The following is a 19,335-nucleotide window of genomic DNA, read 5'->3' as shown; positions in this document are numbered from 1 at the left end:
GGCCCGGGTCGGTTTAATTTGAACCTTTTAGTCAGGCTCGGTTTAAGCAGGCTTGTTAAACAAGGGCCTGCAATCTGGGCCGGTCCAATTCTAACTTTAAAACGTCCTCGCGGAGCAACAGAACCAAACCCCTGGAATAGAATCCCTAACGAGATCTTGCCACCGTCGCTTGCCGCCGACGGATCCGGTTCGACGTCGATGTCGGCCACCGAGCAGCCGCCCAAGAAGCGAAAGCTCTACGAGGCGATTTCGGACCCACCGATCGCCCCGCCCCATCATCAGGCCTTAGTCTCGGGCGCCCCCCCCCCTCCCCCGTCGCAGGAGGAGATCATCCGGAAGCGGAGGAACAAGGATGAGATCCGAAGTCTCGTGGAGTGCTATCGGAGAATCAAGTTTTGCGCCTCCCAGAAGGACGCCGGCCTCATGTCCGAGCTTGAGCAGGCTTATTTGTCTCTAATTACCGCTTCCAGAGGTCAGATCTCTGCCATTTGTTATTTGTTCTTCTTTTTTCTTTGTATCTAAGAATTTGCGATGAAAACGACCAATTCGTTACTACACTAAGCTTTTACTGTTAGAAATTGTATGTTTGAGTCCCTTAATTTGCTAATGGATTAATATCTTTCTTAGACAATAGAGGAAAGTCCTATAAATGTCATCTTAACCAGAGGGCATATACAATCTCAAGCGGACAAGTGAAACATGAGTTGTGTTGATGTCTCTCTGGGTGGGTCCATATTAATCATGTATACTCACATTGCATTGTTCTTTGAGCTATTGCTCAAGAATATTCACAAGTAATGAATATTTCTCGTTGAGTGGATAAACGACAGGGGACACTAAAAAATGGTTGTCCTTTTTCTTTTTTTTGACATCAAAACTGGAACTGTTTGTAGTATGCAAGTTGTTTTAAAATAGTTCCGTTATTCCAGTCCATATCAGTCATTCTTAATTTGGCTGAATATTACTTCATTGACCCCAATGTGTGTGATTAATCTAGATTGCAGATTTACTTGAGATTCAGAGGGGGGGCATTGGCATTCCCTTTAATTTGTTCTAGAGGAGGGGGTTTGGTGTTGTTGGCTATGATGACCATCTCAAGGATAAAATAGTTTGTTTCATTATTTTCTTTATTTTGTGGACGAGTTAGTACTATTATGAAACTTTGGTTTTATTATGCTCTGGTCAAATCATGCTCTAATCTGAGTCACTTAGGATCCTAGGTTCTGGATTTTTAACTCAATCACAGTTCGTGTTTTTAAAATCTTGGCACCAGTGCAAAGTAGTTGAGGACCTATTAAGGGTAGCTGGTGATGCACCCAGATAAGTGTAGTTGAGTAGAAAAATTAGGAAGCATGGTTTGAGGTAGTTGTTCACCAACAGGAAGCTCAGGGCTACAGTATAAAGCTAAGGGTGGATAACCATGGTTGGAAAGGCATAGTAGCCATTATAAAAGAAGATGTAAAATTGCACCAATAAAAGAAACTTATATTACTGTTAAGGTCCTGGAAACAGCATCAAATATGATAATGATTGTGTTGTTGTATTTTTTTTAAGAATTTCTGTAGATACAACTCATATTGAGAACTGTTGGTGGATAAGGGGAGGCTAATGCAGTTTACTAGTTTCTATTGAAAAAAAGAACTGTCAGTGGATGGGCTATGGTGAACTGTCAGGAAAAGCTGCGCATTGCATATTTGGAATGCTAGGTCTAGAACTTTTTTCGTGACATACTCTATGAATTTCATGGTCTGACACCAGCAATCTGTGTAGCAGTAGGCCCATCTAAATTCTGATTAGAGATTGAACTCTGAAGTGTAACTTAAATATTTAACATAGATCAATTAACACTCGTGTGTTTTCAACTGTTTAACTACAAGTTTCTTCTTTCTCTATCAAGTACAATTTTTTGCTTAGTATTACATAATCTATTGTAAGAACTAAGAAGTATGAAACACTTTCCTTATCCTTACCAAATCATTAAAATAATTTTCAGCTGAAGAACTTTGTGTATTCTTATTTTCTGTATAGGTTGCTCGAGCGTACAGCGTATTGTAGCTGAGCTTATTCCTCGGTATGCATCATTCTGTCCTACTGCTCTAGAGGCAGCAGCTAGAGTTTCTATCAACATGTATAATTGGAGCTTGGCCATAATCGTGAAAGGAGAGGATGTTGATGGTGTGGCATATGAAACTGTTAAAGCCTGTATTTTTGGTCTAGTTGACATTTGTTGCACAGCATCACATGAAGCACCAACATCTTCTGTCATTCAGGGAATCTGTTCTGCAGTTTTTTCAAATATTCTTACGTTTTTTGTTTCAACTTTTGAGGGTAAGGATATTTATCAGATAGGTAGCAGAGAAGTTCTAAAGCTTCAAGACCCAATGGATTTCCTTCATGAACTGAAGCATGAGACGAAGTATGACTGCGAAACTGTGTTACATAGGTTATTTTTGCTTCGGGCACTTAGTTTCCTTTGCATATTTTTTGCCTTCCCAAAGAACTTACTTGCAGCCTGTTTTGAGCTCTTTGTTTCTGGCGGAACTGATGTTGCTCTACATAGAGAGGGGCAGTACTTTCTAAATCAGATGACAAGTCATCTGAGTGATGATGAAAATGACGTAAGTCATGTGACAGACAAGGTGACTGATGATCCTTCACTATGTCCAAATCTGACAAAACCAAGTATAGATTCCGATGGAAACGATCAAACTGAGTCCGTAGCGCATTCAAGGAAAACTTTGCTACAATCTAAAAATTGTTTATTGGGAATGGTAATGAGCTCACTATCTTTTAAGATGTAGTCTTTTATTGATTTTTGAATTTATCCAAACAATTTTTCTTGTGGTTATTTTATTGGTTACTATTTTTTGGATTCTAGAATCGGATAATGTAATGGATTGAAAATCAACCACTAATATTTTGTGCACATAGCTTGAGGAAGCGGGATTCTTTCAATCATCAGTGTCCTGAAAATTAATGTGGATTATGGAAAATAGTTGCATGTTGCTATGATTTGTTAAACTGCATTTGATATTGAAACAGTTGAAAATACAATGGATGTATTTCATAATTTATGTACTTGTAGATTGAAATTAACTTCTGGCCTCATCAGGTATTGTTTCGATGTGTTTTCAAAGGTGTAAGTCTCATCTGGATCTTGGGTGAGAAGTTGGGTGAATTTGTGATGCTTATGAGTTTATTCTTCCATCTTCATAACCATTTAGATTTGAAGGAAAGAAATATGAGTACAGATAGGGTACACTTCAGGTTCTGATATGTAAAGCTGTGAGTTTTTGCTATATATATAAATTTGAATAAATACTCTTAAAGTACTTAATTTCATTTTCATAAGAACTCAAGAAGAAGAAATTTTTCATTGTGAATAAAATTTTCCAGAGTGCATAGTTGGCCATATGAATGCTATATCTACAGGATATATCAAATGTTCTCAATGTTTGTCATGAATTTGTCATGTTGTTGGTCAAAAGTTTAGGTTTTTTTATTCTTATATCATAATCTAGTACACCATCATTATAAAATCCCAGCATAAACTGATTTTGGCTACACTCTGCAGGCAATTAAGAATGATCCATCCATGAGAGTTTGGATATCTTCTTATTGTAGTAAATTATCCAAGTTGCATGGCCTACAGGCTACTACCGAATCATTATCCATGTTGGAGAACTTATTTGGGTCTTTGTCAAAGTTGGTTGATGGAACAGATTTTGAAGGGAGTGGTGGGAACAAATTTGATGCATCAAATCATGATGATGTCAGCAACCCATACTTGGTTTACAAGAACCCTCTCCAGAATGAAGACATTGGTGGTGTTTCAAAGGACTCGGGAATTCCTGATGCATCTCCGGCTGATGCGTGCAAAAGAGATGATGGTTTTGCAGAAAAAGCTATGGGTGAAAGGGAAGGAAATTCCATTCATGGTGGGGAAAGGTTGGCCACCACAAGGAAGTTACACTCTGGGAATCGGAAGGAGTCAGATACGATAAATTACCAGAGCTTTAATGCTGATCTTGGCATGCCATCTTTTGTATCTATTTCTGGAGGTGCAGCTAAAACTTTTTCATCCCCTAATGAACATTCTCCTGCACAAAGCAGTGCTTCCACTCAATTTCTTTGGTACTCTGATGGGGATCCTAGAGCCATGGATGTGACCTCCGCTTCCAAGCAATTGTGGGTGAGTTCTCTTGGGCATGATGCCACTGAAACGGCAGTTAGATTGCAGTTTGAGGATTTTGGTGCCTTGCAATATTTTTTGTTTGTTCCTGCCAAAGATTTTGCTTTAGTTGAGTACCGAAATATTCTGGATGCTGTGAAGGCACGTAAATGTATGCAGGGCTCCTCTATATGGGGTGGTTGCCTTCATATTAAGTTTCTTGATAGAGGAGTGGGTAGCAGAGCAGCTTTTAATGGTATAGCTGTTGGTGATAGCTCTTTTGTTTATGTTGGTAATGTGTCAACCCAGCGGTTGAAAGATGAGATACTGCACGAGTTATTGAAAGCAGGCTTGAGGAATCCCCCTCTAGTTACTAGTCTTACTAGTGAAAATGCCTTGCTGCTGGAATTCAGCTCTGCAGAAGAAGCAGCCTCTGCAATTGGGCACATCAGGTATTTTCGTGAAGCTAGTGGATGTCAAGCATATGAAAATAGAAAATGGACACATGGTGCATACATTAAGGATAAGTCTGTTTCTGGATGTCAGCTTCTAGTAAAGCAAGTTGATGCTTCTGTCCCCGACATGGAGTTGATCAATGCATTTTCTAGATTTGGAGAGATTACTGGATGGCAATTTGATAGACTAAATGGTTGCTGCTATATAGATTTCCAGTCACATGAAGCTGCCAACCTTGCAAAATCCCATTTGCGTGGTGCAAGGTTTGGGTCTACTACTGTTGAAGTTGAAATTAGGAGTGGAAACACTGGAAGTGCCCCAAACAATGTGCTTTTTTCACCAAGGGCTCCAAGTTTCCATGATGTGTCTGCTGACCACTGGAAGGCTCGAATGTCTCAGTTATCTTCTTTATTTTCATCTCTGCGTGTCAAATACAATCTTAATCAGAATCTTTCTTATGAAAGCAATAAGCAGAAGAATTATTCACTTTCCACGAAAGATGAAGTACCGGTTAGCACTCTCTATATTACTCTGCCTGGTATTTCTTTTATGACAATCGAAGATGATGACTTAAGGGCCTTGTGCAATCTTGCTGTTGGGAATCTTGGTTCTGTGGTTAGATTGACACGAATAGGTTTGCAAAGTTCTTGCTGGCATGTTGAGTTTAGCAGTGTGGATGCTGCTGTGACTGCACTAGATATCATCCGGAGCTGTTCAGAAACGTTTCTTCAAGCTGAGTTCAGGTCTGAAACGTTATCAATTTTGCTAAATATTCATAATTTCTATAATTCAAATATTTTATAATAATTATTGTAATTATTATTATATTTGCTGTTGCCAATCAGTTACCATGAGTGAATGCTGTGTCAATATCTTGCTTTTGAAACAAATATCTGCTGCACATATTTGTATTTGGTAGATGCATGTGCGCTTCTTGGTCGGCTTAATATCAAGCTACACATCTGGATTTCATTATACGATTATGCTAAAACTAACATAATTGTTTAAATTAAATTGGGTGTGGTGGATAAATGCAATTAATTCAAGTCAATTAGCTGGTATTCCTAAGACATTTATTTGAGGAAATAAATAATTAGAATTATTGAAGTGATATAAGTGTTTACAGGGCTAAAAACACGCTTGAAAAAAAAATGAATTCTATTTCTTTTAGAAAAGACCCAATAGAATTTGTGTACACTAGAAAGATTTGATTTTATGTTTCATAGTTGAAAGGGATAACTCCAATTTTATTGGTGTGTGTGTGTGTGTCAACACTTGGCATTATATCAATACATCTTGATCTGCACCGAGGTTTGTAATACTGCCTGATACGGTTCATTATGGGTGGTATTAATTGGTCTGACAGCCTAACCCGATGGTATGTCCAGTACAGTGCGGTACAGGCCTTGTACCTGTAGTCCCTTTTCTGCTTTTCAGTCTTCTTTTCTAGTTTATCCTGAATTTTGATACGTACTGTCATATCAACACTTGGGTCACCAGTAGAGGCTGGTATGGTTCTGGTTTGAGCCTTAACCAGTATACTACCTGTACACAAAATTGTGAACCTTGATCAAGACCAACAAGTTAAAACTGAGTTGAAATTTGGTTAGGTTGAGTCAGATTAGATTCTTTTCTTATTTCTAAATGTTTGTGTATCTCTTGCTTTTAGCTGGATAAGTTTTTAGTGCCCAGTGTTGTATTCGAGTTATGCAATTGTCTGTTATTAATTCAAAAAGAATGGGCTTTCATGCTTGGTAAGGATTCTCCTTTATTACCTCGGTAATCAAGGTTTAACCCGTTAGTTTGATTGAAAAAAGAAACAAGCTGAGATTCGTATCATATAATATCTAGAGTTCTTAGTTTTATTTTTGGGGGTGTGTGTGTGTGATTAGTCATCCAAAATGAGATTGCATGATGAATTAGCGACCGAAGATGTTCTTTCTTAGCTGAAAGATTTTTTATATATTTTTCTCCAGCATTGCTTTCTTCCTGTTTCATTTCATGTTTTCTTCAAGATCACTGTTATGACTTCTGTATTCATCCTAGAAAATCTCTCTTTGTTGCATTTCATTGCTTGCATATAGCCTAAAAGTGACTTGAAAGCATGTCAAGTGATACACTGGCCAGTACCATCTGATGTCACTGGAAAAAATAATGAAAAATTGAATACCAAGTGATACTGACCTGTATAGTCTTGTACCAGTTATTGGTCAAACCGGTAAAGTTGGTTGGTACTCATCTTAATTTCTAGGCTACCCTGCAAAACTGTTGGGTGTTGGTACCAGCCATCTGCACAGACTAGTACACCTGTGTGTTTGTATATAAGAGGCATAGTGGAGACTGTTCATGTGTGTGTGTGTGTGAGGCAATTGGATTGTTCTTGTGGCGTCCTCCCCAAGCAATATCAGTGAATGTGCATGGATATTAACCTCCTCACATTACTACTAGCCACCTTCACCTGTGTGCTGAAGTCATGTTATTTGTAAGAGAGAGAGAGAGAGAGAGAGAGAGAGAGAGAGAGCAATTGGATCATTTTGTGGTTTTTCCCCAAGCAATATCAGCGAATATACTGGGATATTACCCTTCCCATAAATGTCTAGACTGATCAGTTTGATTTGGACTGATTTGGTCCAATATTTTATGACTCTTGTGGAGTTGACTAAACCTTCCCATTCTCTTTTAAGCCTTGGTTGGAAGGAATAGAAGATACAAACGAACATAAAAAAAAAGACTTGGTTGGAAGTAATAAAAGAATCAATTTGGTGATTGCTGGATTATCCTTCTTGACAGAGTTCCTTGGCAGAGAAGGATCCATATTACTACTTCAAAAGATATGCAAACAACTGCTCCATATCCTTATTCTAGTAGTTGTTCTAAGTTACTGTGGCATGGGTGTTTTGGCTGAAAGCCTGAACATGTATGATCTGTGCCATGTTGAATAGATTGTTGGCATGGGTGAAGGTGCCGCTGGAGTAGAAAACCAAATTAAAATCTTCTCATTCAGAAACTTTTGATTGGAAAACATAAGACATGCAATAATACACGTTTTAAATTACCTTTCTTTTATTTGGAGAATACACGCCACTCCAGCCTTCTTCTGTGAGGTGTTTTTGTCCTTCCTCCCACAAGTCTCCCTTGATGGGGAATGTTTCAAGTCTGTGCCTGTCGATTGGTTGAATTCCTTCACACAGTGTTTCCCCATCTATGTAAATATTTAGCCTCTTCCCTAGGTGGCAAATGCACAGTAGAATTGAGATCCCTGTAATATCCTACCCACCTTTCAATGCATTTTAGGGTTATATCTGGGTTACTGAGAGATTTTATAGTTTTGGTTAACCAGAGCATACCCATTCTCACTCAAAAGTCTGGTCCACTTACTGTTTAAACCGTAGCTGCAGAAGTAGCCTGTTCTGATGGACTGAGATCTCCCTTTTAGGATCTTAGTAACTGGCTAACATGAGATGCTTCTTCTGTTAGGAGCAGGACATCTTGGCACTTATAATTTTGCGTTGTGCATTCTTTGAACTTCTAGTTTTATCTTTTTTGGCCATTCCTCTTTGCTATGTTATGGTGCATGTGCTGTCTTAATTAGTTGTTTGGTCTTTTCTCCCATGAGATTTATAATACACTTTTTTATTTATGATTGTTGCTCTCATTACATTTTTCCTCTCAGCCTTTTGGCTTACATAGTTTTCAGACTAGAAAGATCTGATCTATAAAGTTAATGTTCATGATTATTGATTTACTAATCTCAAATGGTATTTTTGGTTTATATTCTGCATGTGGTAGGAGCCCTTTGGAGCTTTGTACTTTGTACTAAGTGATTTCCTTGCTGTTCTAAATTTTGGGAACATATTCATTTTAAAAATTTTAATGGATACTGCAGTGATCTTATTTTATACTGATCTGGTCTTTCACAGGAATAATAGAGCTGGTGTATATCATGAAGAATCAGTTACACCGAGGAAATTAAATACTTTGGGATATTCTCCATCTCCTGGGGAATTTCGCCCTGCTGGTTTGGATAGCAAACAAGGAAATCCTTATGTTAGATCTTTCACAAATAAACCTGATCTCAATGTTCATATACCGGTATCCCCAAGGGTAAATGTAGAAAATATAGGGTTTCAAGTGCAGCATGGACAAGCATTTCAATCAAACTGGACTGTTGCAAGCAGTGCTGACATGCGGGAAGTGCCCATGGATCTCTCATTTCCTGGTGAGTACTGTGTCAAGGTAGCTAGACATCCCAGACTATTTTCTATGGTGTTCTTACTTGTGTTCTATCTTTGGATTTTTCATCACAAGGTCCCGCCACCAATGCTGGTGAAAAAATCTGGCATTACATGAAGAAGGAGAATGAGCCACAGATGTTTGGGAAAGTAAGCTTACCAAGCCGGACCAGTGTCACACATGTGGGCTCTGTAATACCACCACCGGTGCCAACATCTTTGGTGCGTCCTGTCTATCTTACCCCAAGTAATTCCTGGGATAATTCTGGTCCAAGTCCTCTACTAAACCGAACTTCCACAGGCATGATGCTTATCGATAATCGCAATATTAATGCATGTGCTCCTGTTCCTTTTATACCCTCTTCTATTACTCCACTTTCACAGCTGCCTGGGGGTGCCATGCAGCGATTTGACCAAGTAGTTACAGTACCAGGTTTATCAAATGTAGTTCACCCACCTCCTCCCCCATCCGATGTGCCACCTCCATTGCCTCTCTCTCAGCCACCTTCTGTTCCACCTCCTCCAAGCTCTCCTCCTCCTCTGCAACAACCGAAGGATTCCAACTTGCAAGCAAGTATATCATGTCCTCACCATCAGTGGCAAGGCACTCTTTCAAAAAGTGGAGTTCACTACTGCACAATTTATGCAGTTAGAGAGGACTCGGTTGCTTGTAAATATTCAACCACGTTGTCAGAACCAGCAGAGTAAGATTGGATTTCTGCCTTTGCTTCCATTTTATAACATGGTTTATGTGAGGTTCTAATGAATGTCTTCTTGTGATATTGTAGCTGGCCTGCTAGATTAGATGTAACAAAACGCACAGACATTCAGCATGTGAAGTCAACTTTTTCTAACACTCCTCCTCATAAAGTGAGTTCTTAAAGCCCCTGGAAACACCAGTTGCAGATTTTTATTATCATGCGTTATGTTTTGGATTTGTATGATGTTAGCTGCTGGTGATAATTTAGTTCTTTAGGAACTCACCAAATATTGAAGAACGGAAAATTTTAAAAGCACAACAGTAAGAGGTGCTTAGTACATATGCTTGCACAATCAATTTATTGTTCATAATTTTCTTGAGTGTTATAGCAATTTTTATATCTTGATTTATGGAGAGGCATGAATTTCTGTGTCAGATCTCCATACGAAGAGAGCCATATGCTACGATATACCAGCTTTATGAAAGTGTTGCTTAGTTCTGATTCTCTTGTCATTAGAGTCTGTTACATTTTAATGGCTGAGGAAACTGTTTTACAGGGAGGGAGGGATAGAACATATTCATTCAATTGGTACATATTTTTCTAAATATTTGATCTCGGAATGTAAGTAGTGAATTCAACATATTGAAGTTTTTCGAACTTTTCCACCATTATAAGCTAAGTAGCAGAAGTGTTATATGTACATTTTTGTGAAATAGTGCTTTCCGGCTTAAAGAATGTTATAATATATAAATTTAAAGTAAAACATGTTTTGAGAAGCCCTGTTCTGTGTTTTACAAGTGAAAAGAATTCAGCTGAATTCTAGAATGTAGTATAAGATCTTTTATTAGGTAATGTCTGAATTTATTGCATTACCTTGTCTTGTTTGGTGTCTATTATATGAAATACTTACTGGCTTATGTATGTACCTACTAACCAATTTCCTTACATGACGGAAACAGTAGTCATTTAATAGATGACATAATTGTTGAAGCATAATTCTGTTACCGTCCAACGTATCCATAATTGTTGATTATGGACAATTTATTTTTCCACACACAATGAGGCTGATGTGTCATTATATTCAGCATGCAGCAATCACCACAGCGAGCTAGATGATTATTGTAAAAGTTGAACCATGATTCATTTACTTATGTGGTGTGCCTTGTGGCATAATTTGTTAGCATTAGATACTCTTCCTAAGGCTTTATGTTTGCATATCTATTTTGCTTCTTTATGTCGAACACTGATCTTTTTGTATGTATCTATTATGTTTAGATAGTTTCATTTTAATATGTTTAATGTTTTCTTATTCTATATCACAGTTAGTATACTTGTGTTCTTTCTATGTAGCAGTTTATGTTAATTTGTTGGATTCTTCTCTTGCTGATGACTGGTTTAATACATGGTGTAGAGAGAGGTTTGTCGTTTGCTGCCGTCCACCACAAACGACCAAAGAGGAGTAAGTATTATCTTCACCATTTTTCTGCTTGTCGTATCAGATATTAGAACATGTCTTTGGTACCTTAATCACTATATTTTGGTTACTTAATCTGTGTGCATTTTTCAAAGTCGTCTTAAGAATACCCAATTATTCATATGGATCTGTACAGGCTTTGACCATATACTATGTTGTGAACTATCACTATCCATATGGTTTCTGTACAGGATTTTGACCATGTACTACATTGTGAACTATCACTACAGCATCTTCGAAGAGATCACCATTGCTTGGTGGGACACTATCCTACCAAACTAGTCTTGCCCCTGCTGTCTGTAATTATCCTAGCTTTTATCAGTAATTTTTTTATTGTCATAGTTTCCACCTTTGTCTTATGGTAGGTAATATCTTTCATTTGGACCTTGATTCTTCTTGGTAATTTTTCTTTTACAACTCTGGTTGCGTCCATTATCTTTCTAAAAGACTTGATGCCATGGTATAGACGTATGCACTGGTCTGTTGCTGGACGTTATATCGTGTTTATCAAGGGGCAATATACATGTGTTATGGTACTAGTGTTTGTCAATGTGTTTGTCCATGACCATCGTGTGTGTCCATGCTTGCGTGGGAGCTTCTTAATAAACCTATGCTTTCAATTTTACATCAATGGTAGGAGCCTTTAAGCTGTGTTTGTTTCCTGCCCTTTTTCAGCAGCATCTACTTGAAAAAGATAACACTTGCTTACAAGTTCTTATTTCAATCCCTTATTGCAGATCCAAGACTTCATATCATATCTGAAGCAAAGGGACTGTGCTGGAGTAATAAAGATTCCTGCGGGGAAGTCGATGGGCTCAAGGTTACTCTTCATTCTCCCCTACTCACTCGACACTTGTTCCTTGCTGGCCATTGCACCTCATCCAGCTGACTGTCTTATTGCTTTGATTCTGCCAAAAGAAATAAACACGGAACAATCATAATTTTGTATATTCTCTATTAGGGCATACCAAAAGTTGTGTCGTCTGTCTCTCTCAAGTACATGACACTTAAACGAGGCTTGAAATTTTGTACATGTTGCTCGATATAATCTACTTTTTCTTTCCATTCAATTACAAGTAGCAGCTTTTTTCAACACCCTTGATCTGAATTTTCATATTTCATAGTGAGATAATGAACTTTCTCTTCGCGAAATACTTGTTTTCATCAATGTTTTGCATCAAGATGACAAAGACACCCTAATTCTATTCGGTCGACACGTGTGTGGATATCTATCTCCTTGCAGCTTAAATTCTGGTTGAAACATTTGGCTTCAGAAATTTTTGTCTTTGGAACGAAACGTGTTCTTTGCGCTGATTTGGTCTTAAGTGCGTCACTTATTCATCCGGCCTCAAATTATCATAGCGGGGTTGAAAACAGAAGTTTTATAAATGAATAGTCACAAAGTGATCAAAACGTTGAGATGGCCGAGTTGGTCTAAGGCGCCAGATTAAGGTTCTGGTCCGAAAGGGCGTGGGTTCAAATCCCACTCTCAACATCCTGCTTAATATTTTTTATGTCGGATTTATTTTGATTGCAGCACAGATCCATTACAGGGGCCTCAATGGCAACAACCGAGGCCCATGACCTGCACCGATCCATAACCTACAACTCACTCTACACCGGCTTCATCGATTGCAACCATTGCAGAAAGGTTTACGTTACATGTGCCATCAAACTTAGGACAAGGAGCAAGCATCTACCAATGGCCCTCCTCTCAACCCTATTCCAGCATTGTGATTCTTCAAGTTCAAAGAGCTGCTCAACTCAGCAGAGTTAGCAAAAAAAAGGAGTACCTTGTTGCCAGAGCTTTGGATGTTTTGTGCTAGCTAGCATCCACTCAACGCTCGGCCTTGGTCTCGGTCTTCCATGTCTCTTTCTCTATCCTCCACAGATCCTGTTGAGGTCAAATTGCACTAATTGTTGAGGATTAGAAGAACCACTTGAAGCTCATCAATACTGCTACCGAGAATGAATCAATTGAAGAAGAAGAAGAACATGTGGTCAGCAGCTCAAGTATCTACTTGGCTATTTTTGTCTACGACTCTCCTCGAGAAGGAAGACATGGGGAACACCAACAAAAAGGCTCGCTTGCGATGCAGGGCACATCACATACACACAGCTGGGCGAGAAGAAAGCATGAGTTCAAGAAGCAGTGGCTGCACGCATCAGAGTCCCCCCATGTGATGCAAGTGGTCAAACTTTGGGAACTTGCCCGGCAGGCGACTCTCTCTTCCACCCCCCAACATCTGGTCTATCCTTTTTGATGTCTGATCCAAAGAACCAATCAAAGAGAGCAGATGGCGCGTAGCTCTTGTTTTATTGCTCCAACAATGGACGTCTGAATCCAATATGGATGGCGGTAGATCAGAAACGAAGAGGTCAGCATTACAGGAAGATTCAACATTCATTGATCTAATAAACACTCACTAGTTCTACAAGGACTCATCAAGGATGCAGTTTCATGCTGTCCCTGTCAATTATGGCTTCACATTTGTGTGGTCATCCCATCCCATCTTCTCGATGATATACTTCTAATTCTTGCCTCTGCACACAAATGGTTTTCGTAGTGTGGCCAAGATGGGCTAATAATCGTCTTAAATGTTGACATAAAGATGGTAAGAGCCAACTGTTCCATTCCCATCGACATCACCTCCCTCCTCCACCTGTGCCCATTTGTTTGGAGATCATTGTGAAGCTAATGGCGAGTGGGGGCTGAGAAAGGTGTGTCATCTGGGCTTGGATCTGACATCCTCCACATGGTTTCGCAAGAGTCATTGCCTAGTCTTCCATAGATCTATAAGTTGCAGAAGTTGTGGACTTTGATGCAGGGTTTGGGTCCCTATCTCTCATTTTTCCTTCCCCTATCTTCCTACCTCTTCTTTCTGAGGCTGAACTAAAAGCTCAAATAAATCATGGTGGTCACAGTACATTGTTGACATAGCTGGACAACTTCTAGAAACGATGATCTTGAGCAAAAAGATTGAGCTAGAAAACTAGCAGAAGTGTTCAAGTTGAGAATCCATTATTATTTTTATTGAAGTTGGTGAAAATTTTTTGCTGCACTCAAAACTTTGGCTGAGAGAGCAATGGGCAGAGGATTCAGACAAGCAGCACTGGTCCCACCTTGTTTGGGTGACTTGTCCTCATGCTGGGCAATACTGAGAGGTAGTGAACAGATACATATAAAGATGTCCTCATGCTAAGAGTTGTCACTTTCTCCAGGGGTTTGGTGCATCGAAGAGGAAGCTCGTAATGGTGAGGTTGGGGAATGGAAAGACATGTTCCCTGACTCATGCAGATGTGAGCTTGCAGTCCAACATTATGAACCCACTGCCACACATGAAGACAATATGTTTGATTCACTTGGAGAGTCATTCAAACTCAGGAATGCGAGGGGTCGTTGGGTTATTTGTTATTATTCAATCTGATAAAATAATTGATTTTATTAATTTAATTGGACTGAAATCATGTGATATAAAATACTTAAAATCACTAAGTATCCTTCCATAATCAATCTGACAAGGGAGTAACTAATAAGAATGTAGTTGATATTTCAATGTCATTTGATGTCTCGTTACTATATACATGTCTAACCCCTTACGCCATCTTACTTATACTTTAGTTTTAATTAAATAATATTTTGATGTCACATGATTCTATCTTGATGTTATGTGATCGATACCTCAAAGTCAATCAGACGAAATATGTTCGAAGCTCCACGACCATGCAGGGTGATATATTGATAGCACACGACTAAGTTGACTAAATTGATGCTATGTTCCTTGACTCAGAGTAACATGATTATAGTCGAGATAGAGAGAAATATGTAACTACTTCATAAATTTTAATCATAAGAGTAATGGTCCTAAAAGCCTACTAGAAAGATATTTCTTAGATAAGTTTCCCATGAGCTAGAACAATGTTTTGAAAACTTATTTCAAATCGTTCAAATCTAACGTATTTATCAAATACACCCTGATTCAATTTAAACTAAGACAAATATGAAAGAAGGTCTTGGTTGGCTCCAAACTATTTGACCTGGATAACTAAAATCTATTTTAACACAATCCAATATGAAATTAAATCAAATATTATATTTTATGTTATGTTTTCTATTTAAGATTAAATATTTTTTTAAGGTCCAATGGACATAATATATAGAATTAAACCCTAAATAATGATGCACTCGAGATCGAATTCAATAATAAAGCTTTACTAAGCTTTACCATAATATATGTTTCGTGCCAATACTCTCCATCATCTGATGGAAAAGACACTCTGTGCGTGATCAATAAGAGATTCAAAATATAATATATGAAAACATTATAAGCAATATATATATATATATATATATATATATATATATATATATGTGTATATATATATATATACATATATACATATATATATGTATATATATATACATATATATATATATATGTATATATATACATATATATATATATGTATATATAAATGTGGCATAATATTTTTCTTATCTAATATTATATTTCAATCCTTGTCATTTACTCTGGCAGGATCTGATCAACCCACCATTTATTCTTAATCAGAAGCATGAAATGATGCATTACAACATTACATGTATTTTTAGTGGCAAATACATCATTTCTAGTACTAATTTTTCTTTATTATCTCAATTTCTCTGAATAAAAAAATACTAGAAATAGTTCGGATTCCTTATCTCTATCCCAATTGTGGCAAAAGACCTATATATTAGTGGTAATATATATGTTGATGGGTTAATTATCCCTATAAGAAGACAATTTATTATTATTTATGTATTAAGACACAATTAATTGCCATCTTCTCCTCTCCCACACACACAGAGAGAGAGAGAGAGAGCATAAGAGGAGCCTTGTCTTGCTCGTCTCCCATCATTCTCCCCCACCGCGCCCCTCCATGCTCGGCTCCTGCAGAGCATAAATCCCGGTCGCAGACCTCTCCTCGTGCCCACCCGACCACGACGCTCGGATTCTTCCCCGTCGTTGAGTCACCTAGCAAGCACGTACGTGCAAATGGACGGCCTCCTCGCTCCCCTCCATATCTAACAGCTCCACGGGCTTTTGCTCTGAGCTGCTTATGGATGAACCAGGTTGCTCTCGGTCGATCTCCGGCCTCCTCTGCCAGGAAGACGCGACCGGCATAGACTTGGATTTGGACTCTCCCACCGATGACAGCGAACTGTCTCAAGCGTTCCTGGTTCTCAAAGCCACCGATCTTTGTGAGGAGGAGTACATAGAGAAGCTGGTCTCGAAAGAGAGCAGCTTCGAGAGGCAAATCGGTGAGTTCTGCTTGGTTCCGGCGACGGAGAGCTGGCTCAAGCGTGCCCGCTCCGACGCCATCAAATGGATCTTAAAGGCGAGTCCTCATCTCAATGCTCTGATCCTTGTATAAACGTCTCATCGATCTGTATGTGTGTTCGTCAGACCAGGGCCCGTTTCGGCTTCGGATTCCGGACTGCGTTCCTCGCGGCGACTTATTTCGATCGCTTCTTTGCACGGCGAAGAATCGATGTAATGTGAAGCTGTAACATGTTCTCTTCTTTCCATGTCCATGGGGCTTCCTGGCCATTTACCGCTCTGTTGTCGATCAGAACGAGAAGCCATGGGCGCTGAGATTGTTGTCGATGGCTTGTTTGTCGGTGGCGGCGAAGATGGAGGAGTACAGAGCGCCACTGCTTTCGGAGCTTCAGATCCAGGGGTACGCATTCGACAGCAATGCTGTGCGGAGGATGGAGCTCCTCCTCCTCGATACTCTGCAATGGAGGATGGATTGCGTCACGCCATTCGAGTACCTGAGTTATTTCAGATGCAAGTTCCGGTGCGATGCTGATGATCCAGAGGAGTCACTGCGCAAGGTCACTGCACTCATCTTTGCAGCTGTCGATGGTCGGTCATTGGCTTCCGATTCTTCCGTAAACATTGCTACATTCAATTCACGACATGCTTCGATTGTTTGCATGACTTGTATTTAATTTTCCTTTTGGGCAATTTTGTCGTGGACACAGCGATCAATTTAGCCAGCTACTGCTCCTTCACCATAGCAGCAGCTGCCATTTTAGCTGCATCCAGCAGCATGTATACAAAAGAGTCAATGGAGACAAAGATGAGTGCCATACCACTGTTTGGATCCTCTTCAGAAAAGGTAGGCCATATTACGTATCGAGTTCGTTTGGTTTAAGCTTTCCGGTCATGGAAAGGTTACGAAAGCTAATCACTACCAGCTTGCGATGTGTCACTGTTGTTTCAGGAACATGTGTTTTCCTGCTACAATATTATGACCCAGGATCCACCCAAGAACATGAGATCACCCAAGAGGTTGGCTTCTCCGGGAGCATCAGAGAGTTGTTCCAGCATCACTGGTGTCATTGACGGTGCCTCCTTCGGCTTGCCAAGAAATAAGAGGAGAAGGTTGCAGTTGCCGGATACCCATTAGAACCCAACCCTGATACTACTTTTACACGTGCATTGGGAATGCTCTGACCCATTTCTTCTTCTTCTTCTTCTTCTTCTTCTTCTTCTTCTTCTTCTTCTTCTTCTTCACTCTCTTCTTTTCAGTTCGATCATTGATTGTCTGAGTGCTTGTTTTACTTCTTTATGGCCAATTGAGATGTGAGGTGTTTCCAAATTGCATAGTGCGACAGCTTTAGACCAGAGTGAAACGACTGTTTGCTTCGTGTATCATGTTGATTTGTGAGCTGCTGTTGCAGCGAGGCTGATGAGGTAGAGGTGGATTTGGTCTCTGGTGAGGGGGCTTTCTTGCCTGGTCCTTTGAAAAGACCGTGGAGCAGCGAGAGTGGCGTGACATGGTACACCTCGTGGTATATGATGCTGGATCAAATACTGTGAAGTGGATGGATTTGTTTTGGCTTGGTGGAGTGAGATATAATTCCCAGTGATGGGGATTGTACTTGTGGTGGTGTCATGTCATGTGAATAAAACCAAGCAACATACTCTTGTCAGAATCCAAATGTATCTTTGCCCCCATGACTTACAGTAAAATGTAACATGTCAAAAGCAGTTTTTGAGGTTGGATGGATGGATTGGTTGATGGATGGCTTCATTGACAAGAGATCATTTAGCTTGCAAGGCTAAGGCTATAGGGGCTAACATCCCTTGAAAATGAATCTACTCCCTGCATCTTCTTTTTGACTATTTGGCTCAAATGTAGCATTCTCTATGTGGTATCACTGTCAAAAGAGATGGGAGTTTCCTTTCCGGTGACCTCATCATCCATTGCTTGCTTGCTAGGCTTGAGTTGCGGTGGAAGTCTACAAAGGTCTTTGTCATCCATGCCGAACACAGGTCAGGTCTCACCCTCTCTTACCGCAGAATAAAAAAGTCCCTTTTACCTGTTTGATGTGCCACTTGGAAAGAGAAATGCCAAAGGACTCGCTTAGCTCTCTGCTTCACCTGCTGCAGGCCATCGTCCATTATGAAAAGGGTGCTGTCAAGTCTGCTTCCCTCACCCTTTGCTCCTCCGTCTGATGGCTGTGACAGAATGAACCAGATGCTGACCTCAAGGATCCTTCAGCCACACTGGTCACCATGCGGTCAAATGCAGAGCCTGGAGACAAGGTTTGGTAAACCTGTTGGTTCAAAGGAGTACCACCTAGAACGGAGTGGCCGGACGGAATGGATTACAAAAGGAAATGATGGCAGCGGGGATTTATGCATGAGACCTGCTCGACTGGTGGCCTGACCGAAGGATCCCTTGCGACAGAAGCAGGGTAGCGTATTAGAAAAAGAGTCCAGGGGGGGGATGCCTGCCAAGCCCAAGGGACTGACTGGGTCAAACAAACATTTGTTTACATCCTTTGGTGAATGATGAACTGTCTTGCAGTGAGCTCACGAAAGCAGGAGGAGGTAAAAGATGCGTGTGTGACTGAGATGCCATGTTTCATTGGGTGCTACTCCTTGGGTTGCACAGTGAGAATAGCATTAGTTCAGCATGATGTTTCTTTTCTTCTGGGGGCCATCAATGGAGATCAGCATGCCCCATCGCCATGTTTGACTGAACCTTTTTTGTGTTCTTCGTTCCGAATGCAGATACCTTGACAAATCTTTTTGTCATCCAATCTTCAATCTCCGATATTAGAGGCGAATTCTGTACTCTGTTTTAGTAAAAATAGTATCCCCCCCCACAATGATCAGATTTTGTTTTGGAGGGATTTTGGTGTTACATGTTGACTAATATGAGGTTGTGTATGAGGTCACCTAATATTTTGTTTTGGTGTTACACAAAACAAGGTCACCTAATATTTTCAATCATCAACTAATA

At 39.7% G+C, this 19,335-nt stretch overlaps 2 protein-coding genes and 1 non-coding gene across 4 annotated transcripts; all 3 read left to right on the top strand.

The window, feature by feature from the left end:
* The first annotated feature begins 119 nt into the window (after positions 1-119).
* LOC135643353 (uncharacterized) lies at positions 120-12,104 on the top strand. Of its 2 annotated transcripts, none has more exons than XM_065160189.1 (8): positions 120-472; positions 2,029-2,771; positions 3,575-5,370; positions 8,548-8,846; positions 8,936-9,563; positions 9,648-9,729; positions 10,914-11,019; positions 11,772-12,104. In XM_065160189.1, exons 1-8 carry the CDS (start codon positions 199-201, stop codon positions 11,921-11,923), a joined length of 4,080 nt encoding a protein of 1,359 aa, XP_065016261.1. In that variant the 5' UTR covers positions 120-198; the 3' UTR covers positions 11,924-12,104. The 2 variants fall into 2 exon arrangements, with proteins under 2 accessions (XP_065016261.1, XP_065016262.1); XM_065160190.1 differs by having other exon boundaries at positions 121-472; positions 10,972-11,019.
* A 344-nt stretch (positions 12,105-12,448) lies between these two features.
* Positions 12,449-12,529, top strand: TRNAL-AAG (transfer RNA leucine (anticodon AAG)). The gene has a single exon. It is a non-coding gene; the product is annotated as a tRNA-Leu (tRNA).
* A 3,424-nt stretch (positions 12,530-15,953) lies between these two features.
* Positions 15,954-17,633, top strand: LOC135643094 (cyclin-D5-1-like). Its single transcript, XM_065159670.1, has 5 exons — positions 15,954-16,413; positions 16,482-16,568; positions 16,649-16,943; positions 17,063-17,199; positions 17,305-17,633. The coding sequence occupies exons 1-5, from the start codon at positions 16,135-16,137 to the stop codon at positions 17,488-17,490; spliced, it is 984 nt and encodes a 327-aa protein (XP_065015742.1). The 5' UTR covers positions 15,954-16,134; the 3' UTR covers positions 17,491-17,633.
* Positions 17,634-19,335: the final 1,702 nt, after the last annotated feature.

Source organism: Musa acuminata, chromosome BXJ3-7, assembly GCF_036884655.1.
Source record: "Musa acuminata AAA Group cultivar baxijiao chromosome BXJ3-7, Cavendish_Baxijiao_AAA, whole genome shotgun sequence".
Lineage (NCBI taxonomy): Eukaryota > Viridiplantae > Streptophyta > Magnoliopsida > Zingiberales > Musaceae > Musa > Musa acuminata.
Note: the sequence above shows the minus strand (reverse complement) of the source record. Positions and strands in the feature narration are given on the sequence as shown.